Source organism: Lissotriton vulgaris, chromosome 10, assembly GCF_964263255.1.
Source record: "Lissotriton vulgaris chromosome 10, aLisVul1.2, whole genome shotgun sequence".
In the NCBI taxonomy this organism is placed as follows: domain Eukaryota; kingdom Metazoa; phylum Chordata; class Amphibia; order Caudata; family Salamandridae; genus Lissotriton; species Lissotriton vulgaris.
The window spans coordinates 68,915,930-68,940,634 of NC_141698.1; the positions used below are offsets into that span (position 1 = coordinate 68,915,930).

Sequence of the window (24,705 nt, forward strand, 5' to 3'; positions counted from 1 at the left end):
TTTGCACTGTGACCTGTATTTTATTGTGAACTTAATATTTATCTGTTCACTTTTATGGTTCCCTTGAACCAAATAAATATGTATTACTGACTGAGTACAATATTTGTTGTCTATTAGAGCTTTTACTGTACCCTTCAAAGAGGGCAAACCTTGTATTGTTGTTTTGATTTTCTAACCTGAAAAATGCAAATATCATTCAGACTGACCATTCATTGCAGCGTTCATCAATGAAAGATGAACTCTCCAAGGGGCTCATCTTCCACTTTGCTAACACAGGCATGTGATTGAAATCGAAAACATTAAACAGACAAGGAGTGATGCTCAGCAAGATTTAATGTTTGGATACACTTTGGGGGAGCCTGTGCTGGGTTAAACTGTGCCATCCTTGTGAACAGACAATGGCAGCTCTTTTAAATTAAATTACTTGGTAATCAAATGTTCTATACAGAAAAGAAATGGCAGAAGACTTTACACTACAAGCAGAGTGCAGGAATAATTGGGCAAAGCAACAAAAAGGTTAATTTCATTTTTGTGTTGCACTGTGCCATCCTGTATTTCCGGGGTGGTCACAATTTATTGGTGCAATATTTCTGAACAAATTATTAAATTAGAAATATAATTTTTAATCCCTAGCTGCCAAATCTGACTCTTGCTTTAACACATCTCTGTACCTCCACGAGGCAGTGTTTAATTAAGCATGGTGGCATAACAAGTATTTTATTTTATCTTGTTGAGCACATGACAACCTTTACACCCCCTTTGCTTGGGGCTCTATCTTTCAAGGGTCAAGTAGCAACTGCCCTCTTGGGTGCCCTCCCCTCTGATTATCGATCATTTCTGTGCACCTGGATTCAACATCTTACTAGAATCAAATACTTTTCCTCCTCTCCCCACCAGACACCAATAGGTGCGTCTCTACCTACTGCGCTAGCATGTGCCTGGATACAAGTGCAAACATTAGTTTGGTGGCAGCCTAGTGTGTTTAGCTGATGATCCTGCTGATTGCTTGCAAAGATGGAAAGTCATCGTCCTCAATGTGCAGGGTTTTGTGCGCTGCAGTGTCCTGCTGGGACAGTACTTGCTTGCAGGTGGGACAGGTGTAGCAGTCAAGTTGGTAAGTGTTGGAATTATTCTGCCACACATTCTTCTTATTCTTCTTCTGTTTGTTGGATCCTTGCTTTTCTTCGATGAGAAAGTCATGGTGGGCAGATAGCAGCTCTTGTTGCTTGCTATTATCAGGAAGGAGAACCAACAACTCATTAAAGATTCTCATGAAATTGTCTCCTAATAGTTCACGGCAGCACTTGTAATACTTTGGGGCATCAATCAGACCCTAACATAGGAAAAAAGAAAAAAAAGTTAGCTCGAGTTAGTTCCCGCACAGTTGCAATTCTTCTAAATATCAATTTGTACAGAGTAAAAACTAATTCAAACCTTTGCTATCTGCCTGAGGGCAAAAATATTAACGTTTAAGCTCTAAATAACAAACCGACTGGTAGTTGTACTGGTATGTTCCTTGTATACAGACATGGTATTGCAATTAGCCAAATTCTACAGGATAACACATCCCCCCTCAAGTATAGTAAATTAAAATGTGATTACTTATCTAGAATTCTATATCCCTGTCCTTTAGTCCTTTATGCTTCCGCAAGCAGATACAATTGGTAATATCTTACAGGATGCAGTAGTCGGGACAGGCACAAATATAAAAGCGTGTCTGTACAGTGACTAGTTACCCAGACATATTCATACATAAACCCCTGCCCCATATTCACTAACTAACTACGGTGCTAGGAGTTTGGAGGTTTATGTCTTGTAAAGGTACAGAATACTGAACGCCAAAATACTATTTTCTAGTTTTTTTAAAAAGATTAGGAAACCATTGTAGGAAGGTACATCCTGACTATGGTTGCCCCCAACTTTTTGCCCTGTGTTTTAGCTGGTTTTGGACATAGTCGACCTGGGACCCTGCCAATCAGGACCCCAGGCCTACTGCTCTCTCTTTAAAATGGATTCCATGTACCTTAGGTGCATTTCCAATTAGTACTGGGCCACCTTATCAGACCCTGTAACGCAGGGCATGGGTGTACCCAGGGCCGCCAGGGGCTGCAGCATGTATTATGCCACCCCTGGCTGGCCTCCTAAATTTGACACAACTGGCTGCACGACAGCTGGGGCAAAGTCGTGTAATCACCCTTTGCTTTAGGTATAGTAGCTCTATATCTAACCATACAATGGACACCCGAGTTCCTATCAGTCACTCCTATGGCAGGCCTTGACAATCCTGAAGGCAGAGTGCGTGGGCTCGTGTGAACTAGGTTCTGGCCCGAGCCGAGCCCGGTTGCAGCTTGCGGAATCAAGACCCAATGGCTGTTCCATGATAACGCGTACCACATCGGTAACTTCGGTGTCGCGTTATCAAGGCATGTCGAGTAAGGTGTCATACGAATCGGGATGCTGCCCCCTCACCAATTCTGGCGACGAGGTTAGCATTCCGCCCTTCTAGAGGGACACGACATATACGTAACTGTGAACCCCGGTTAAAGTTAACTAAAGCCTCAGCTCCACAAAATGGATGCTGCCACCACAGACACGAGTCTGACCTCCTGCTGCTGGGAGTCCTTCCAGCGAGGAGAGCTTGGACAAAGGGTTTCCTGTCGAGGGCGGTGTTCGCACCATCCCAGACAGGGTTTGTGTATTCTGGGTAGGTAGGGCTTTTGCGAGAAGGTGACTGCGGAGTGGCACCCCGGTGCTCACTACGCATCTGCCGGTCAGAACCAGTTCCAGGGGCACCAGCCCTGGCCTGGGGAGAGTCCGACAGGGGAGAGGGGTGTAACTACCTCCCTTCCTGGTCCCACCCTTAGGGCAGGACCTAGTCATGTACCCACCCCTTTCTTTAGAATAAAGGCCGGAGCGGGGACCCTTCCAAATTAGATCATCTTTGAATCAAGAACTACTTTCTACGAAAGGACACTCAAGACTCTTCTCAAGATTTCTCCCTTGTGACTAAGGAGTAGTCACCCTGCATCAGCGGGCACCATCTAAGAACTCTGCGGTTTGCTGCAAGTCCTTCCTCAAGGATCCGACGGCCCAGCTCGACGAGAACCGGCTTCCCTGGCACCTCTGACCTCTACCCACGTCATCAGCTCAGCTGTGATCTGTGGGTGCGACGAGACCTCGAGGGACCGGCCATCATCAGAACCTGCACGCTCTTAACCAGCACGACCATCGAAGTGATTCCCTGGTGAGTGCTCTGGGGTCCGAGAAGCCCCGACCCTGAGCCGCTCCAGCACCGAAGTGCAGTCTCCCAGCATCTCCACGATCTGCGTGGGGCCCTTCTGCTCGCTGCTCAGCACGTTGTCTGGTCACTAGCCGCTGGCTTGTGCCCTTCTGTGACAACATCCGACAATCAACACTGCTGGTCTGGTTGCTCCAGACTGGCCCTTGCTTCCATCTTTGCGAGAAGCACCCCGGACCCTCCTGGTCCACTCAAGACGCCATCTTAGGCCCACCACGTGGCCCTGAGATCTGCCAAGGCTTGTTGCCCCATCCTGGGCCCAGCGACGCCGACAGCATCATCCTTCGTGGGACAGCTCGCACCTCCGCCGTGGTCGCCGACAACGCCTCCTGGTCCGTGAGACTGCAGAGCCTAGCGTCGCCCACTCACCTGGTCGAGGTGACGGCCAACCGGTGCCATCCTGGTACCCTCTGACTACTGGCTAGTAGTACGAACTTGGTCCCCTCTGCTTTCAGGTATCAACAATCTCTGATCCAGGCTTGGATCTCTACGAACTATTCATCACTGGTCGCCGGCCAGCAACTCCTTTTCTTCCGGCTCCTGGCTCGTCAGCGAAGACCCCGACGCCTGTAAGACTTGTGCAGCCGCAGCCCTCGTGGCTAGGTAACTCGGCATTTCGGTGCCTGCATAGCCTCTTTACTCTAGGGTCCCGAGTCCCTCGCTTCCGACTTGCCTTATCGGGTCCGCCCGAGACCTTAAACTTTCCGTGTCCTTGGACACTTGTTTTAATTGTGCACTTGAAGTATTTTCCTAAGAGATTTGGTTTGTGCTTAGTACCCTGTCCTCATAAAGAGTCCAGGGCTGTTGTGAATCTTAATAAATATCCTGTTTATTTTCATAACACTTGTGTGGTGTCCTTTCACTGGGTGTTCAAGGGGTACATGTGTGGTAAACAGCTGGCTTAACGCGCCCTCTCGAGTCTTTAGCCTTAGACTGCTCGTATCCCCGCTACTAGGATAGCTGGTCTATAGGTTGACTTACAACCAAACACCATAAGGGTCGTTGGAACGATACATAGCGGTCGCTAGAATAGCGAACGTTGCATATCGGGCCAACTTCTCACATTGGTGAGCAGCGGTTGGGATTTGAGCTTGCTGTTGTTTTACCACACGTATCCTAAGAATATCTTGTTGAAAGATCGCATAAGTACTGTTAGTACATATAACTAAAGCTTAGAATACTCTGAGTTCTACTGAACCAGCTGTTGCAGCTCCTCAAGGCTTAGCACACCTTGGCTGCAACTCTTAGCAAGGGAACAGTAGGTAAACACGTAGTGTAGGTAGGTGCATCACTTACACCACACTAGAAACAGTATGTCGGACAAAGGAGGAAACTCTGAGTCGCCCCTTGTGTCAGTTGACCCTCCACAGGTCATCCCTTCAAGATATACTGTGCTGAGCTTCAAGGAGTTAAGACAGGTGTGTCACTCCCGGAAGATCAAGCAGGGGTCTAACCCCACCACGTCCTTTCTGATTGGTCTCTTGGAGACTTATGATGCCAGAAAAGCTGAGACCCGTCTTAGCTCTTCTAATCCAGAAGGAGACATGCCTCCCCTCGAGGGAACCAGAGACGATCCTGACCTCATCCACCTCGCAACTGAGAACGAAGATGTGGAGGATGATGAGGATGAGGATCCCTCTGGGGATGAGGCAGATAAGGGACAGGTAGAAGTCGTTAGACTAAGCAGGTCCAACTTAAGCAAACATGATAGTGGTACTGGGGGACCCCCAGCGCTACTGTCAGGTCCGCTTAACATTGGGAATGGACGAGCCCGATCTCTGTCGAGAGACTCTGGCAGATCCCTTCAAACCAATGGCTCTCGCAACTCTTCGCAAAGAGGGATGACGTCCCCTCAGCGGAGAGTATACGAAGCTAAGGAAAGGGCAGCTAATCTGAGGATCGAAAGGGAAGAACTTGCCCTGGCCAAAGAAAGGCTTGCCTTTGCGAGAGAGCAACAGTTAAGTGGGGTAGTCCCCACTGGTGGCAGCATTATACCTAGCAATAGGGAAAGAAGTTTTGATACGAAACACCTTGGTAAGATAGTGCCCCCCTTTAAACAAGGGGACGACATCCACAAATGGATTACTGCTTTGGAGAGGGCCTGCACTGTGCAAGGTGTTCCCCAGAGTCAGTGGGCAGCTATCTTGTGGCTCTCCTTTGAAGGTAAAGGTAGAGACAAGCTCCTCACCACAAGGGTAGAGGAGGCTAACAATTACCGAGTCTTGAAGAATACACTGGTTGAAGGGTTTGGCCTAACCACTGAGCAGTACAGGGTGCTGTTCAGGGATACCCAGAAAACGCAGTCTCAAGATTGGTCTGACTTTGTTGATTGTGCCACTAAGGCTTTTGAAGGCTGGCTACTGGGTAGTAAGGTTACTGATTTTAAAGGATTGTATAATCTAATTATAAGGGACCAAATCTTAAATAATTGTCAGAACCAGTTATTACACCAGCACCTGGTAGACTCTGATCTGACCTCTCCACAGGAATTGGGTAAGAGGGCAGACAAATGGGTCAGAACCAGGGTTAGGCCTAAAAACCAGGGTGGTGACCAGAAAAAGGAATCAACCAAGCCTCAAGAGAAGGGTGGGGATAAATCCACAGAGAAGACTTCCCAAGGGCCCCAAAACTCCAACAAGGGTGGTGGGTCCCAGAACACTCCTTCAGAACAGAAGAAACCTTATTGCCATACCTGTAAACAGGTGGGCCATTACAAAAGTGATGCCAAGTGCCCTAAAAATAGCAATAAGGAAAACATACCCCCAAGTAACACTCCCAGACCTCCTGTTACCACTAGTGGTAATCCCCCAGGTGGTGGGAGTGCCCCCAAGAATGTGGTGGGCATTACTTTGGGCAATCAGGAGGACTATGGCCTAGCCAGGTTCCCCGACCACACTCTTGTCTGTGAGACTGGCATGGGGTTTGCCAACTTCACTACTGGACCCCACATTTTGGGAAAGTATAGACAAGAAGTTTTATTAAATGGTCAGAAAGTTGAGGCATTCAGAGACACAGGGGCCAGCCTCACCATGGTGAGTGACCATCTGGTCCCCTCTGCTCAACTGACCCCTGGTTTTACTTATCAGGTGACAGACATTCATGGAGTGAAGAGAAGGCATCCCATGGCAGTAGTCAAGCTCAGTTGGGGTAATGTCACAGGGCCCATGAGAGTGGCAGTGACAGATAACCTACCTGTAGATTGCTTACTGGGGAATGACCTGGAACTCTCAGCATGGGCTGAGGTGGAGCAAGAAACTCACTCCCGAATGATAGGCCTATCCAGACAGGTTAGTGGGGCAGTAATAGCTACAGCCCCAGTCCAAGCACCATTCCTCCCTGAAAAGGTTGGAAGGGCAGTGGTAGCCACTGCCCAGGCTCAGACAGACTTTCCAGAACAGGATAGGAGGGCTGTGACAGTCCCAGCCCAAACACAGACTGAGTGCCCTCCTGAAAAGGTTGGCAAGGTTGAAATGGTCTCAGCCTCTACTCAAACAGATAGTGAGGTTGTGAAGCCTGAAACAATGGATCACTCCACTCAAACAGAGAGCATTGAGGAGGAAGAAGAGTCTTCCCCCTCCCAGACACTAGGTGAGAGCCAGCCTCCTCAGGGAACTGACTCTACCCCTGTTGAAGGAACTGCCCCAGAGGTAGTCAGGCCTAGCCTGGCAGAGCCCCTGATGGCAGTGGACCCTTCCCAGGTGGGACCCAGTCTGGAGCAGGTAACCTGCACCTCTCTACCCTGTCTCAGTCAGCCCAGGGCTGAAGAGATTAGGGAGGCCAGTGGTGGACCCCAAAGGGCCCCCTGTCCAAAAGAACCCCTTAATCAGCAGATTAGGATCACTGAAGCTGGTAAACCTAGCCAAGTGAAAATAGAACAGACTCCTGAGGGATCCCCCGTAAAAGTAGTTAGGGAACTCCCACAGCTGGACACTGTTGGGCACAGCCAAACATGGGGCCTAAAAACCCCAGACCTGACCTGTCCCTCCAGTAAGCCAAACAGAGGGACTCAGCCTCCAGCTTTAGGTAGCCAGAGGCTGACCCTGAGAGCTCAGTGCATCTCAGCTAAAGAAAGAAAGGCACACATGATGAATGGTGATTGGAGGAAGTTGAGCCCAAAGGTAGAGGAGCCTCACTTCAGTACTCCATCCCAGCATCAGCCTTCTTCTTTCCCAAGACACACCAGAGACAGAGATTCCCTATGGTGGAGACCCTCAGATACCCTTAGGGTGAGGGGTTGCCTAGTGGACCATGACACAGGGGGAAACCAAGCCAGAGCTGGTCCTTCCTTATATGGCCACTTAGGTAATAGAGGCTTACCTGGACAAGGATAGCCTTATCTCCTTTCGTTTGGGGGGGGGTTGTGTAGGAAGGTACATCCTGACTATGGTTGCCCCCAACTTTTTGCCCTGTGTTTTAGCTGGTTTTGGACATAGTCGACCTGGGACCCTGCCAATCAGGACCCCAGGCCTACTGCTCTCTCTTTAAAATGGATTCCATGTACCTTAGGTGCATTTCCAATTGGTACTGGGCCACCTTATCAGACCCTGTAACGCAGGGCATGGGTGTACCCAGGGCCGCCAGGGGCTGCAGCATGTATTATGCCACCCCTGGCTGGCCTCCTAAATTTGACACAACTGGCTGCATGACAGCTGGGGCAAAGTCGTGTAATCACCCTTTGCTTTAGGTATAGTAGCTCTATATCTAACCATACAATGGACACCCGAGTTCCTATCAGTCACTCCTATGGCAGGCCTTGACAATCCTGAAGGCAGAGTGCGTGGGCTCGTGTGAACTAGGTTCTGGCCCGAGCCGAGCCCGGTTGCAGCTTGCGGAATCAAGACCCAATGGCTGTTCCATGATAACGCGTACCACATCGGTAACTTCGGTGTCGCGTTATCAAGGCATGTCGAGTAAGGTGTCATACGAATCGGGATGCTGCCCCCTCACCAATTCTGGCGACGAGGTTAGCATTCCGCCCTTCTAGAGGGACACGACATATACGTAACTGTGAACCCCGGTTAAAGTTAACTAAAGCCTCAGCTCCACAAAATGGATGCTGCCACCACAGACACGAGTCTGACCTCCTGCTGCTGGGAGTCTTTCCAGCGAGGAGAGCTTGGACAAAGGGTTTCCTGTCGAGGGCGGTGTTCGCACCATCCCAGACAGGGTTTGTGTATTCTGGGTAGGTAGGGCTTTTGCGAGAAGGTGACTGCGGAGTGGCACCCCGGTGCTCACTACGCATCTGCCGGTCAGAACCAGTTCCAGGGGCACCAGCCCTGGCCTGGGGAGAGTCCGACAGGGGAGAGGGGTGTAACTACCTCCCTTCCTGGTCCCACCCTTAGGGCAGGACCTAGTCATGTACCCACCCCTTTCTTTAGAATAAAGGCCGGAGCGGGGACCCTTCCAAATTAGATCATCTTTGAATCAAGAACTACTTTCTACGAAAGGACACTCAAGACTCTTCTCAAGATTTCTCCCTTGTGACTAAGGAGTAGTCACCCTGCATCAGCGGGCACCATCTAAGAACTCTGCGGTTTGCTGCAAGTCCTTCCTCAAGGATCCGACGGCCCAGCTCGACGAGAACCGGCTTCCCTGGCACCTCTGACCTCTACCCACGTCATCAGCTCAGCTGTGATCTGTGGGTGCGACGAGACCTCGAGGGACCGGCTATCATCAGAACCTGCACGCTCTTAACCAGCACGACCATCGAAGTGATTCCCTGGTGAGTGCTCTGGGGTCCGAGAAGCCCCGACCCTGAGCCGCTCCAGCACCGAAGTGCAGTCTCCCAGCATCTCCACGATCTGCGTGGGGCCCTTCTGCTCGCTGCTCAGCACGTTGTCTGGTCACTAGCCGCTGGCTTGTGCCCTTCTGTGACGACATCCGACAATCAACACTGCTGGTCTGGTTGCTCCAGACTGGCCCTTGCTTCCATCTTTGCGAGAAGCACCCCGGACCCTCCTGGTCCACTCAAGACGCCATCTTAGGCCCACCACGTGGCCCTGAGATCTGCCAAGGCTTGTTGCCCCATCCTGGGCCCAGCGACGCCGACAGCATCATCCTTCGTGGGACAGCTCGCACCTCCGCCGTGGTCGCCGACAACGCCTCCTGGTCCGTGAGACTGCAGAGCCTAGCGTCGCCCACTCACCTGGTCGAGGTGACGGCCAACCGGTGCCATCCTGGTACCCTCTGACTACTGGCTAGTAGTACGAACTTGGTCCCCTCTGCTTTCAGGTATCAACAATCTCTGATCCAGGCTTGGATCTCTACGAACTATTCATCACTGGTCGCCGGCCAGCAACTCCTTTTCTTCCGGCTCCTGGCTCGTCAGCGAAGACCCCGATGCCTGTAAGACTTGTGCAGCCGCAGCCCTCGTGGCTAGGTAACTCGGCATTTCGGTGCCTGCATAGCCTCTTTACTCTAGGGTCCCGAGTCCCTCGCTTCCGACTTGCCTTATCGGGTCCGCCCGAGACCTTAAACTTTCCGTGTCCTCGGACACTTGTTTTAATTGTGCACTTGAAGTATTTTCCTAAGAGATTTGGTTTGTGCTTAGTACCCTGTCCTCATAAAGAGTCCAGGGCTGTTGTGAATCTTAATAAATATCCTGTTTATTTTCATAACACTTGTGTGGTGTCCTTTCACTGGGTGTTCAAGGGGTACATGTGTGGTAAACAGCTGGCTTAACGCGCCCTCTCGAGTCTTTAGCCTTAGACTGCTCGTATCCACGCTACTAGGATAGCTGGTCTATAGGTTGACTTACAACCAAACACCATAAGGGTCGTTGGAACGATACATAGCGGTCGCTAGAATAGCGAACGTTGCATATCGGGCCAACTTCTCACAACCATCCTTAGAAAAAACGAACTCAAACCTTTCCAAATTGAACAATATATCAACCCTGTTTGTAATGAAACTGCAATCTTTGCCTCAGTGTGTCATAACGTTTCCAGCTATATGCCTAACTGGCGCCCCCTAACATACAGAAACCTTCTTTGAAAAAGAATTCCCCATCTACATTAGCTTCTTGGCACTACTGATACAAGTTTTTGAAATTCTTTGCATTATGCTGTAGTGACCACCTATTGTACTAGCAACCTGCTCTATGATCACCGTGGCACCGATCTGCTGGTGCAGCAACCATTATAAATACATAACAAATATCAGTACTAAGAGAAAAAGCAATAGACTAAAAATAAAAGCAATCATGATATTGCAGAGGCAAAAAGGAAGAAACATTTCATCATAGGGCTATATATATATAAATGTATGGTACAGAAAAAATATGTTTATGCTCAAAGCAATAATTGAAGTTTAGTAATCAATTTAAGTAGAATATTTATATTCAGGTAAAACAAATAGTCTAAACACTAATCATTAAAAATATAACTTCTGTGAAACATGTTATTCGTGGCACAAAGACTGCTTATTTAGGGTTAAAGAGTGATAAACACTTAATATAACACACTTTTAGTCAAAATAGTTTCTAAATTGTGGGGTGATGAAATTGGCTTTTAAAGATTACAGCAGTCCTTATTTTCACAGAGCTATTCACCGGCTAATGCTTAAGTGAACACCAGGCAATGGATTAACATATGCAATGGCCACTAGGGTTTTTAGTTAAGCTTCTTACACCAAGCATTTGAGAATAAAATATTGCACCCAAGACAGTAAGTTTTAAAACGGTTTTGTAAAAAACACTCACAAGCAATGCACCACACAAGGCACATTATTAAAACTAACTACAACATGCACACTCCACCTTACATCACACCTTTTACATCCGGTCCACACACCCACACAAACAAGGATCTCACACCACATAAATACACGTGCAAAAGCGTAAAACACAGACATACAACAAGTGTGCTTTCAGTATACAAATGTGGATCACACATCCCATTAGCATATCTGCAACAGCTTCTGCATCAACTGACCTACCTGTCTGAACTTTCCAGAGTGTGTTTTGAACTCATTGAATTTTGACTCATCGCTCTGAAGGTACTCTTTAATTGATTGAATCAGGTGAATGTTCCTCTGCTGGAAATGATCAGGAACAAGATAAGATCCTGTAGTAAAGAGCGCCCTGAAAGATGAAAACGAAAATACATTTTATTGATTGGAGCGGATCTCAAGTCTTGCTACACAACTGGATTATGGAGGCTATGCTCGAATGGCTGCACATCTACCCCTAGTTTTCAATAGTTAGCGAGAAAAACACATTATAAAGGATATCCAGTCTTGTGGTGCTTTCATAGCGCTCAACACCCAGCCACCTTAAGTGTGAATCCACTACACAGCACATCAGTACAGTGTAATACAGTAAATCACAAAAAGCGCACCGAAGCAAACACGTTTCAGTTACTATAATCAAATAAATTGTCTTGGTTCCCAAGCAAATTCCCAGCTGTTGATTGAAGTTTCATCAAATTTCTTATGAAAATCTTGTTTATTGCAGGAGCACTTCTCAAGACATCAATAATTGCAATTGCATTTGGATTATAGTCACTGAAATGTGTGTGCTATGGTGCTCTTTTTTTTAAATCTCAATTCTTGTTCGAATGTGGAAGCTACCGGTCACTCTACCTATTAAAAAAAAATCCAAGTCTGAACTGCGTATCCCCATAACCACCGAAACCTGCAAAGCCATTACTTAGACCATGATCCATTGTGATATCCCAAAATAACGCGACACTTTCGCTATACTTACCTGGAATTGGTTTACAAGTACCATCTCGCCCACAATACTTATGGTACGCGAAGATTTTGAGACAATAAACACTTACCTACAGACAGTGTTTCATTTGTCGGGCCCTCATCAGGAGCCCATGCAACTTGCACTACTTGCCCCTTGCCAATAAGAGTTCCAACACAACTACTATCCATCACACTCCTACATGTGTGACAGACAATGCAGACTATTCCGAGACCCCCAAAGCTATAATATTAGCTTGGGCGACAAGTATTAGCCCTTTTAATGTACACTGAATCAATAAACAAGTGTAGTTGTGTTCACCTGTAAATTAGACCAACAGTGCAACCATGTGGCAGACTGCCATAAGCGCCGGTGTTGGCAATCAAGTGCCAGTGCAGAGCATCGGAAACCTCTGGCTCAAATTAAGAAATGCCTACAGACAGCGTGACGATCAACTGAAACTACAGTAAGACTTTGAAGCGTACCACTTCATCTTCTCTCCAATGCAAAGATATTATTTGTACTGCTAACAAAGTCATCTCTCCTGTAAAGTAAAATGTGGTTATAAACTCTGCCGCTTAACAGGAACTTGTCTCTCCGGACATGGCAAGCGTGAGAGTGGCCCTGAAAGCCTGGGCACTCCCTTTTACCTCCTGGTCATGCTCATGCCTACTCCTGGGTCTATATAACTGGTGTTAGTCATATTCTTAAAAATGTACCTGCTCATCTAAGTTACTGTAAATCTTATAAGCCGTGACCTCAAACTCACTTGTGTGAGTGTATAATTCTGTTAGGGTAAGTCTTTGTAAGGCACGTAGCTCTTGACTTCTAGGGTCTGTATGACTTCTGTTACTGTAAACTCTGTGGGCAGGATGCCACAGTTCACCCCTGGCTAACAAAGGGTAGTGAGCTTTATCTCTTCAGTTTGAGTGCATGGCTTTTATTATTGAAACGTAAACTGATTACACGGTGATCTAAACCTTATGAATGTTAGAATTCACTCTACAAGGGTTACTCACCGGTAACAATAGTTTTGTTACTCTATATTAACAAGCTATGCATCATTTTGCCATATGGTGGTTGAATCTGGACACAACTGCTATACCAGTTTTCCTTTGGGCATCGATCTTAGGAAGGGTTGTAATGACTCACTAAGATGTTAAAAGACACACAGATGATGGACGGAATGCAGAGCAAATTAAGCATTCTCCCCCAGTCAATCGATCTGGGTTAAATCCATCGTTCTTTTGCTCACTATGCCACCCCAGTTTAGACCCAGCCATTTGCAAAGCAGTCTTGACCTTGTTCCTCATGGGAACAGTCCAGCCCGAACTGCCAAGTCAGGTCCTCCCTGGACAGGAAATAAGCATCCTGGGACCGGTTTCGAGGCATCACCCATCATCAGCCAGGCTAGCTTGAATCCAGTGGCACTGGGAGCCCGGGACCCACGTCTGGGCAAACCCAGCGCCCTTAGGACGAGACAGCAAAAGACACACAAGATGATAGGCACAAGCCCACAATGCCATAACACATAGATAACATCTTCAGAATCTTTTTAATGTCGTGGTTTCTTTATGTTTCCCTGTGGTATGCTTTGGGTTATTTACATTTATAAACTCAATTAGGAACTTCTATCGAATTAACTCCTTTGTTCATGGGAAGGTGGAAAGATCGCATGACAATCTCCTCTAGATATGTACTGCGCAACAATTATATAGCAGTGTGAACTGTTGTTGAAGAAAGGAGGTGAAGTGTGGATTGTTGCAAACAAAGAATCATCCCCTATCCAACTAAGGTCTCCCCTCTTGAGTGTACACCCACACACTATTGTTTGGTAAAATGTGTACTAAAACCCAAAGTTGCTGCCATACATATGTAGTGCAATAGGGCATTGGCAAAGCATGTTAGTGTGGCTCTTTTTTTCCTTGTAAAACGTGCCCTTAGGCTTCCATCCGAATGTTTTTTCTGCTAGGGAGCAGCACAGTTTTATTGCTAGGACTATCCATTTTTAAACGGGTCCCTTGGAGATTGACAACCTTTTGCTTGTGCAACACAGAACTGATCTGTCTTTCTTAATGTCTTAGTCTTCAGGATGTATAACACAACTGCCGTAACATCTAGTGGGTTGAATGCTTTTTCAGCTGCTTCTCTGGTTGTTGAAAAGACATTGGTAGATTAATAGAGTGGTCACACAAAAAAGTTTTTTTAAAACACCTTGGGAAAAGGACGGGTTGGTTTGCATCACCACATTATCCCTGTGAAATTGAAGGTATGGTTCTCGAATGGTTAAAGCCTGTAGTTCAATCACTCGGTGTAGGGATGTGATTGCTATGAGAAAAGCTGTTTGTGCGAGGTGTCCTCTGGACAGTAGTGACTGAACTTTCTGCACAAGGATGGAGTAATGCCCTGCTAAAGTCTGCACAAAAAATGTGGGGCGAACCTGTGATGCTGAAGTCGAGCATAGCTTAGACAAGTGGCTATCAATGTTTCGGTTAGGGCGTGGTGAACAGACAGTAACGCACCTTAAGCAGCAGGCTCAGACTCAGACTGCAAGATTTAGGTCTGTAACTCTGCCTTAGCTGAAGGTCCAACAATTCTGCTGCTCTTCAGGCTACTAGTGCAAAAAAGGCACTCAATTTAGTGTAGGTGCCCCGATGGAAGCCCAACTGTGTCCGGTGAAGTATCCAGGCCACTGGCATGCTGCATATCCAGCTGCAGGCTGCACAATCAGCATAATGAGGAGGGAGCACATTGTCCGCTTTTTGTCATACCCAATATTTTTCAACCCTTCAACAGTGTCCGATACTGATCCGAATGATCAAACTAGTGACAAAGGAGAGGCATGGGATTTTCCAAAACAGAGAAGATGTGCTCTGGTGACCTCATAGTGAGACATAGGCCTGTCCCAAGCTGCCCTAGATTGGAACTGGGTATATACAGTGCGGGTGGAGTCGAGGCTACCCCAGGACAGTCAGAGCAACGAGATCACTGACACACAATCAGAAGAATGTGCCTGGGCTAGCAGGGAGCAGAGTCCACATCAGGTCAGTCTTCGGCAAGCTTGGACCAGCTGGTGTAAGTCCAACCGGGTCCCTTTAGTTACCTGGGGGGCAAAAGCAATCCAGAGAGAACTGGCACTGCCCTCAACAGTTGCAGCGTGTCCTCGAACCAGGATTGGAGTCAGAACCTTGGCATTCCAACTGCTCAACTCCTGCAGAAAGTCGGAGTGGCGGGACGGGGATAAGGTACACTTGAACTTCTACAGCTGACTTTAAGAATTGGGACAAATGATTTTTTCATCATTTGAGGGTGGAAGTGACTGCTGTGAATATATTCTCTATGCTCCTTCTAAAAAGGATTAACTGGGTAGTAAAACATTTTTTCTGAATAGTTTCCCTAGTGTATACAACTATGGTTTATAGGGGCACTCTGACATATAGCAGTTAATAGTTTAGCAAATGCATTAGATATCTACCAATAATAGTTTATCAATTGCCCCTAGACTTGTTGACATTTAACCCCTGATTTCAAAAGGTGTCCAATCCATTGCACAGAGCTCACGCACGGTTCGTTTTCTAGCCTCTTTTGATCTCTTACATTCTTTAGGTAAAAGTAAATGACCACATTGTGTCTACAAAGGCCATGACGGTGGGTTGAGTTTGGCTGTGTCTAGATGAGAATACTTTTCCTGGTGTTTTGCTAGATGATTTGGATAGCTTGGAACTTTTACTACTGCATTTCAAACAATTGCATTAAGGGAAAGTATAATATCTGATGTATTCACTGTTGGTGACCGAGAATAATTGGCATGTGTGTCTGCGCACTGGTAGATCGTACCGGTAGTACTAGCAGAAAGGCAGAAGTATTCTGCAGGGGGTTGCAAACAGTGTACTCATCCTGGCCTGAGGTTGCGGCTATTCGGATGTGAAATCCAGGGATTTTTTATTATGTAGCCTTACGGTTAGAGCAGTCGGCCTCAAAGCAGAGGGTTCAAGTCTCTGCAACGACACTCAACATCCTGAGATTCTGGGCAAATCACTTAATCTCCATGTGCCTAACAAAAATTCATGTGTCTGTCTGTAAAGAATCTGGTGCCCCTGAAAACCGCTCAGATACCCAAAGTCTCGGGTCTAGTTCAAGCTGTAGAACACTCTATAAAAAATATTTTTTTTTAAAGAACCATCTATTTCAGGTATGGCCCAAGTATTGAAGACTTTTTTACCACTTCCTGGTAAATATTTGTGTGTTATTCCTCCTTGCCTACTCAGCTCATCGGCTTCTACGTTTTGTTATCCTGGTAGGTGAATCGGCGCAAGTTGGCCAAATGTACAATGTTTCTGGTGTAGCTTCAAGAGGATTCGTCCCCTCCCGCAGATAGGGGGAGGTAGACACTGATGTGGTATATGTGCACAGTTTTCGCTGGCCTCGGTCTATGGTAAACCCTGGCATCCAGAAATACATTTTAAATTCACCCCAACCTGAGTGTACTGCACAGAGTATTGGGTCTTTGAACGGTCTATCATCATGTTCTCTTGTGACCACCATTCCAGTTCCTTTTGAAAGTTGCTTAGCATAGTCATCATGGCAAACATCTTTATTATTTTTTCAAGCAAACCTTGAAACCTACAGAAAAACAAGGTCTGTATGCCTTGGTGCTGGCTATTCTGGCACTGTTATAAAGAGTTTCTGTTTATTTTACAGTCGTCCAGGTATGGGTACACATGTATCATTAGGCATCTTAGGTGTGCCACCACCACTGCTACACAATCTGTGAACATCTAGGCGCAGCCTAGAGTGAGTGCTGCTAACAAGATTGTCTGTGTTTGTGCTTTTTAAAATCTTACTGTGTTTTGTCTTGCTGATCGCTTTTAAAATTCACGTTGCTTATTTGCACAGGCACTTTGTCCCCAGTCCCCAGGCTCCGGCCCCGTTCCACCGCAGCTGACGCTGTTTGAGTGGAGGGCGGACACACACGGCCCGACACTCCCCCTGGCACGGCCGACGCTTGAGCTAGGCGGCAGGCGGAGTTACATAGAAACCGCCATGTATCGATCGCGCAGCGGGTGCGCCGGAGGTGCGCCAGAGGTAAGCCCGTCTGCGCCCGTCCACGCCAGACCGGGCCCAGGGCCTAGTACTATTTCCCCCAACTCTGATTTCCCCATTTTACCCAAGGGACGTTTTGCTTCAATTAAGACAGCCCCCCTTGCCGTCATGTGCCCACTCTATTTCAATTGGGAATTCCCACAGCCACTGCCTCCATTGCACGTTTGCATTATCCAATCATAAGCCATTTCACATTGCTGACCGTGATATCAACATGGCCCTGCTGAATTGCAGGTCCCTGCCTTAGCACGCACATGAATTAGCTTTTCATGCTAGAAAACCATCAGATGGATGTTCTGTTCCTTACAGAAACGTGGCTTTCATCAGACTCAGCCCCAGAATTGTTCAGGCCTTGCCCCCGGGGCTTCCTTACCCATCATATCGATCGACCGAAGGGAAAGGGAGGGGGAATAGCAATAATTTATTAAGACTATCTCATTTGTCGCCTTTATGGCAGCCCTGTATCAGACTGCGAAAACGCTCAGTTTTCCATTCAACTTTCCCCTTGTAACTCACTCTCTGGGGGTTCTTATTTACCGCCCTCCTGGCTCTGTAGGGCAGTTCTGTAGTTCCCTCTTGGAAACCTCCCTAGCTTTGTCTAGCATCTTACCGAATTTTATGATCTTAGGAGATTTGAATATCCATTTCGACAGCTCTGGAGATAAAACAGCAACTGAACTGAAACTCGATCTCGCAGCCTATCAACTTCATTTGGGGACTTGCAAACCCACTCACATAGCAGGGCATCTTCTAGATCCCATATTTTCAACATCCCAGAGCTTAAAGTCCTGGCACCTCTTCCTATGCCATGGTTGGATCACTTCCTGCTACCGTTTAGCTGGCGGATTCCCGCCACCTCCCGCCTTAGGCCGACCCCCAGTATGCAGGTTCGTACTTGGAAAAAAATTGTTCCGGAAGAATGGAAGCAAATCCTTGAACTTTCCCCTCCAACTTCCGATTGCGACCCTGTATTAGTAGATGCTCAGTTTTCGGCATGGATTAAAAGTTCACTAGATATAGCTCTCCCAAAAAAATTCGCCCCCAAACCATGTGGAAAGACCACTTCCCCCTGGTTTACTAATGAACTTCGCCTCCCAAAAAAATTATGTAAACAGGCGGAAAGGGCTTGGAGGAAAGAATTCGACCCCCCAAAAAAGTTCTAATCTAAAATTAAATAGTGATAAAACTGAGATCCTGGTCATGGGCAATCAATCACACTTCCGCCCTGAAACCATGTGGCCCCCTTGTATGGGCCCGCCCCCGACTCCCAAACCCGACATTAAAAGTTTGGGTATTTAGTTGGACCAGGAACTCCCGTTTAACACTCAAGCCAGGAAAACTGCGGGAATCTGTTATGGTCTCATGCGCACCTCCCGGAAAATCCTACCTTTGCTCCACCCTCAATCTAGGAAGCTCTTGATTCAGGGCCTCATTTTGTCAAGGCAGGATTATGGCAATGCCCTCTATCTTGGCGCCCCCAAGAAGGTAACTGCTAAACTTCAAGTTGTCCAAAATACAGCTGCTGGGCTCCTTATAGGCATTAAGACCCGCTGTTCAGCTAAACCCGCTCTCAGGTCACTTCACTGGCTGCCTAAACAGGAAAGAGTATATTTTAAATCCATATGCACTACTCATAAAATCTCCTATGGCAATGCCCCTCCCATTCTGAAGGTTCTCATTGTGCCCTACAAAACTAACAGAGCCCTTCGTTCCACTCACCTTCACCTTGTCTCTGTGCCCCGGATAAAGAAAGCCCGAACGGGGGGACGTCTTTTCTCCTATAATGCCTCCAAACTGTGGAATTCCCTCCCTCCTGCAATTCGGGCTCAACCTAACCATCTTTCTTTTCGTAAATTGTTATTTCCCTAACTTTTTTTCTTATTTCAGCAAACTCACCAGCACTGGGACGCTCACTGGAAGCCATGCGCTTTACAAATCTTATTTCATTTCATAGTACTGACTTTATCCCAAAAGGTAGTACACTCAATTCATAGTCAGTATCAATCAGTTGAAACCGGAGATGTTTATAATGCTCTTTGCTCACTGGGTTGTAAAGGTGGCATCCTTGAGATCTATTGTTGCTAGGCGCTATCCTTCCAACATTGGGCTAACCTCTTTCATTTAGTGTTCATGAGAATCTGTTTAAGGTTCTCAGATCCAAACATTGACAAGATTAAATGGGGAATGAAAACACGAAAACAAGAGTAAATGCTTTTGTTGTGTTCCTCTTTTGTTACCTTTTATATAGTAACTTTCATTAAACAAAATTCTACTTCATGAAGAACATTCATGTTTTTTATACGATTTTTCTTTTTGGTGTTGGAAAGTGAGATCTTATTATACGATGATTAGAACTAATTTTTCGAATATTACTTTGACATTCCTACAGAAAATCATATGGTCAGCCTCAAACTGAACTCTCGTGATCGAGAGCATATTGAATAGGAAAAATTATTTGCTTGACCACAAGCTCTAGAGGATTCGTCTTTGCTCTTTCCTTTGCCTTGAAATAACTGCCTGTGTCATGCCACTGTGTTGCTCCCTGCTGAACTTTTGTATTTCCAGTTTGAAACATTTGCTGATGGAAAAAGGAAGACCTTGACTTCCCCTTCTGAAACTCCCTCTGGATTATAGGACAGCCATGGTTTTGATGTCAGGCACCTTTTACGTTTGACAGTGTCAAAGAGAGTATTCAACTATCTTGCCTAACAAAGTTTCAGTGATAAGAGTGTTAATTTAGCTTTTACGAAATTCAAAAGTAAGGGGGGAGGTAGAGGAAAAAACAGATAGGTTCGCCGTCCACAGCAAAGTATAAGTCAAAAAATAATCCGAAATATCAGATCAAAGAACCTAGCTATCAATAGGAGTCACTTTCAGCATTGGATGTGGCTCACACGAAGGAAAGCGAAAAAGGGGAGGAATATCCTTTTTCTTTAGTCCCCTCACTCACCGGAGTTTCCTCACGGTGACATGCTTCATCATAGGGGCTTCCCAACCCGCTGCGGGTTGAGGCGTGCTACGACTTGCGCCACTACGTAGGAGCACTTTTTAAATGAGGACTATGTGTGGTGTCATGTGAAAAAATGGAAGTGGGTGGAGTGGTGTGAATTAAAAATATCCTACTAGTGGGCGGGAGAAAAACTTTATTTGTGCTCCTAATGGATATATTAAAAGTGGGGTGGTTCTCTAGGTGAGTTGGTTCAATTATGAGACCAGGACCCTAGTAGAAAGCCAACTAGTTTTGAGGGGTACCCCTCAGCTCTTCTTCAGGACGGCACAGGGTCCAGCCCTGTGAGTACCACTCCAAAAAAGTGAATCATATGCCTACCAATGAGCATGTACTAATATTTATACATACGACTCTTCTGTGATTCAGTGGCGTATCTGTAGGAAAAAGAACAATGTTAGTGTGTAGACTCCTGAAAGAATTCCAGGTCTCGTCTTGTTTTACTGTAAACTGAAAATGAGGTGGTTAGAAGTGCCTATTTTCTCAATTATGTAGCGCTCGTGAATATGAGCATGGTGTCCCTAGAGGGAAATAAATGTTAAAAACACAGTTTTTACATGCATCGCTAAAACCCTCATGTTTTCCTGTAATTTAGGAGCTCGAGTGCGGCAAAGAAATATATACAAATATAGTCAATGACCACGAAATAGTGCAGTGCCTATGGACAACACAAAAGACAGACATACAACAGGGGTTTAACATACGTTTTTTAAGGCTCTGATGGGCCTCTGGGACATACGAGGGAAAATTGAGGAAGTCCGCGGAACCATTTGTAAGGTTAAACGGTCGAAAATTACTTTGAGCGGCTCTTACGGCTACAGCCCGGGCGTGACGTGTCTCTCAAACAAGGGAGCCCCATTGAGTCTGTGCGGTTTTCTAAAACAGGAAGGGTCTTATTTGTTACGGAGCTCTTCCTATCTGTTACACCTAATCGGCATCCCTCGAGACCGGCGGATGCAGTCTCAGTCTCGGGTGCTCGATATAAAGCTTTTCGTGTTACCGCCCAGTTTCCAGTGGGAGACTAGATCGCGGGTAAAACATCAAAATGGCCGCCCTGTTTGGGACCAACCAGCGTCCATCTTTGAATACTCGCGAGAAAATACTTGTGTATTTTAGACTATAGGAGTCACTGGATACCAGAAAAAACAAACAACATAAACACAGTGGGACACAGATATATTTATTTACAGAATGTTAGGTAGGTTCTTCATCATTAAATAATGGTAATTGTTACAGTTAAATAGCCCATGATGGTTTCCTGTGAGGTGTTGTCACTAATACTATTCTCTGTGTGTTAGGTAGGGACCAATTGTTATAAGAGAATTAAATGTTAGTGATTTAAGGTACTGTTGACTTATGATTGTCTAGCTAAAAGGCTCAAACTAACTTTCGACCATTTAACCTTACAGATGGTTCCGCTGACTTCCTCAATTTTCCCTCGTATGTCCCAGAGGCCCATCAGAGCCTTAAAAAACGTATGTTAAACCCCTGTTGTATGTCTTTCTATGGTGAATCTACTCTATGTCCTACCACTTGCTCCATTCCTGTATGCTTGCGGAGGGCAGTTATATGTCTTCCTCAGAGTGACTCTGCTTTTCCTACTGTGGCTCAGGAGATGTTGGTAGGATAAAGTCTTTCACTTCCTTGTCAAATTTTCCCCATTTGCTAAAGGCCATCCTTGGAAGGTATTTTGTACAAGCTCAGTATGAAGCCTAAAGCTTATCAAGTTGTTTTCCCTCTTTTTGCAGTGGATATCCTTTTCTTTCATTTTAAAGCCACACGTTAGTACACTCCTATTAACACATACAGCCCCTTTGTCATTTTTGCTTTCCTCAAATATTTATTTTTTGCTGTCTGCTGAACTTTTTTTAAACCTAGAATTTTGGGACGTGGGTTATCGGTGAAAAGGTTTTTCGGCATCCAGTGGATCTTTGTTTTAGACCGACTCACATAATTCCAACTCCGTCAGTTTTGATTCTTCGATGACAGACCCCTTTACTGGTCTCCCTGGGCTTCTTTGGTGCCGTGAACTATGTTGAAGTCCTCATCCTCTAACAACCCCAAATCCTTCTGGGAGTATTGCTTGACTTGTGTAATGGCGTCATGATCTCCCACTGCTTTTCTCAACATTTTTGAGTCTTTGGCTGACAACTGGCACATGTTCAACACCCTTCGAACTTATGATCCCTGGGTAAGCATAAGTAGCACACTTCATGTATGCCCTTTTAAGTCAACTGCAGGTTGTGATATCCACTTAACACTCCCAATAGACACCGACCAATCTGAGCCGGTTTCAGACTATACATTTTCCAACCCCCATGGTAAAGTCGCCCAAGAAAAATACCTGTGTTCAAGTTGTGTTCTTGACACTGAACTCGAGTACATTTGTGCTTGGACTTTTTGGTCATCTTCTTGATATCTATTGCAACTTAATTATCTTCTTTAATATCTCACTTATGAACCTCGATGTCATCCTGCAAATCCTAACAGTATTTGCCACAGATCTCCTAAAGTTGCTTCCAAAATCAACAGCAGAAAAAAATAATCTGAAGAAGGTTATAATGTGTTGGGGCACTGCAGACCTGTTTTCAACATCATATTGAGCTACACGAGGACTTAAAGGATGTAGGAAAGTTTTACTGGCCCAAACACTACATGGCAGAATAAGGCACATCATGTGAACCAGAAAGAGATACAGGCTCCATAGAATTGAGTTACAGTAAAATTTGTTGTGGAGGGGAAATTGAATGATGGGTTCCAGGAATCCCTGAAAGAGTGTGGCATTTTCTTTCATTGTATATAAAGAAGCTTGTGTCATACCTTGGCGCCTATGTGGACTGTGAATCATTGAGTTCTGAGAGGAAGCATGGTCTATTACCCAGAAACGCCGTAACTATGCACTTGGAAGTAGCTTCAGTATCAGCACCTCTTTAACTGGTGCTGGAGTTAAGTGGGAGAGGAAATCCTATTACTGCCTCAAACTACTGTAGCTACAGACTACTTTAAGTTCAACAATTTCCCATTCACAACTATCGAAGGTCGAAAGGATGCAGCTCTTGCGAGCTGAGCTAGCATATGTCAATGCACAACTTACTCTTTTGGGCTTGTGACCAGTGGCTCTGGGACAATAGTCGCAGGTTGGATGTTAGAGAAACCAGGTGGCGGTTTGTTGACTGGTGCCGATAATCCCGGTGGTGGAGGAGGACGTGATGCTAAGCCAGCCACGGTGGAAAATCCTAGAAGTAAAATCAATTAGAGGTCTACTCTGAGAAAAGCAATTTGTAGTATCAATGCATTTATTACTTATGCATGCCATGCAGCCTAAACCAACATCTACCGACTACTGCAACTAAGTTGCTACTCTCCTTCTAGAAGACCAGTGGACACCAAAAACCCATCCCTGCCTTAAACAGAGGAGATTCATATTGTGTGCAAGTAGCTGGAAGGAAGCAGAGTACATACAAGAACCAAGAAAAGCAACAAATAGAAGTAAAAGCGCTAGGAGTATAAATTGAGTTAATAAAGCATCCACCAAGAAGCACACACATATCCCACGTTCCCTCGCCTCCTAACTTTATTTTGGGTTTTATTGGTGATGTTGGGGGGCAGGGGAGAGGTGCACACAGGTATGCAACACATTTCTAATTAATAAAGACACATTTTTGACCCTATTTAAACAGAAAATAGGCTGTTAACTGCATCTCTGCCATAAACAATATCGAGCTAATACCCGCCCATTACTCCCCAAGAATCCCCCCCTCTGGCTCGATTGTAATGTCTTCATTTAGGATACCCTTCGGGCCTCGGGTTCTGCGATGCCTGTTTGATAGTCAGTCTCTGGGCTGGATAGCTTGCATATGCCACAGACACGCAAAGGTGCGGATATTGTCATTTGGGTACCCTCCACCCTTTTTTCTAGATTCATGTATGTGTCAAAAGGGTGCCATGTTTTCTCAAATTTTGGAACCCTGTCTCTGAGGGGTGCCTCTCCATGGAGTAGATCAACCACACCTTCCTCCAGCATATATTAAGAGTATGTGCTGATTGTTGTTTCCATAACTGGGCGATGGTTAAGCGGTCAGCTAGGAGAAGATGGGAGAATAATTTCCCAATGGGGGATAGTCATGGTGTACTGTCATTGCTCCAATGGATCTACCAGGAGGGTAAGGAGCAAGTCGTGAGGCAAGTTAATGTTGGTTATAATCCGTATTGCGACAACGACTTCCTCCCAGAAGGTCTGGACTCTCAGGAATGACTACCAAACATGTAGGTGTGCACTCAGTTCGCCACAACCCTTCCAACATGGCTCGGGACTGCATAACATATAATGGAGATATGCCAGGGTGAAGTACACCCTTGTTAACAGTTAATAATCATTCTCTTCGTGGCATATACACCTGGAAGACCTTGTGGCGCTTGACTATATAGCTGTCCATGATCACAAATCATTTATAAAACATCATCTTTGAACTTTCACATCAACACACTGTATTTGGTCAACAAGTGCAGAGATTATGATAAAGCTGGCAACATAGAAAGTAGGGACAGCTCGACGCATAATTGGTAGGTAGATGGAGTAGAGATAGCATTTAAACCACTAGGTTTTAA

The 24,705-nt window shown here is 46.0% G+C and overlaps 1 protein-coding gene across 1 annotated transcript in view; it reads right to left on the bottom strand.

Moving 5' to 3' along the window:
• Nucleotides 1-315: 315 nt before the first annotated feature.
• ZNF598 (zinc finger protein 598, E3 ubiquitin ligase) overlaps nucleotides 316-24,705 on the bottom strand; it is a 174,142-nt gene continuing 149,752 nt past the window's right edge. Inside the window, exons 10-12 of the mRNA XM_086940509.1 lie at nucleotides 23,192-23,333; nucleotides 11,234-11,378; nucleotides 316-1,333 (exon numbers count right to left, since the gene is read on the bottom strand). Of these exons, the coding sequence (XP_086796635.1) occupies nucleotides 983-1,333; nucleotides 11,234-11,378; nucleotides 23,192-23,333 (638 nt within the window). The 3' untranslated portion in view covers nucleotides 316-982. The remainder of the gene's footprint in view (nucleotides 1,334-11,233; nucleotides 11,379-23,191; nucleotides 23,334-24,705) is intronic.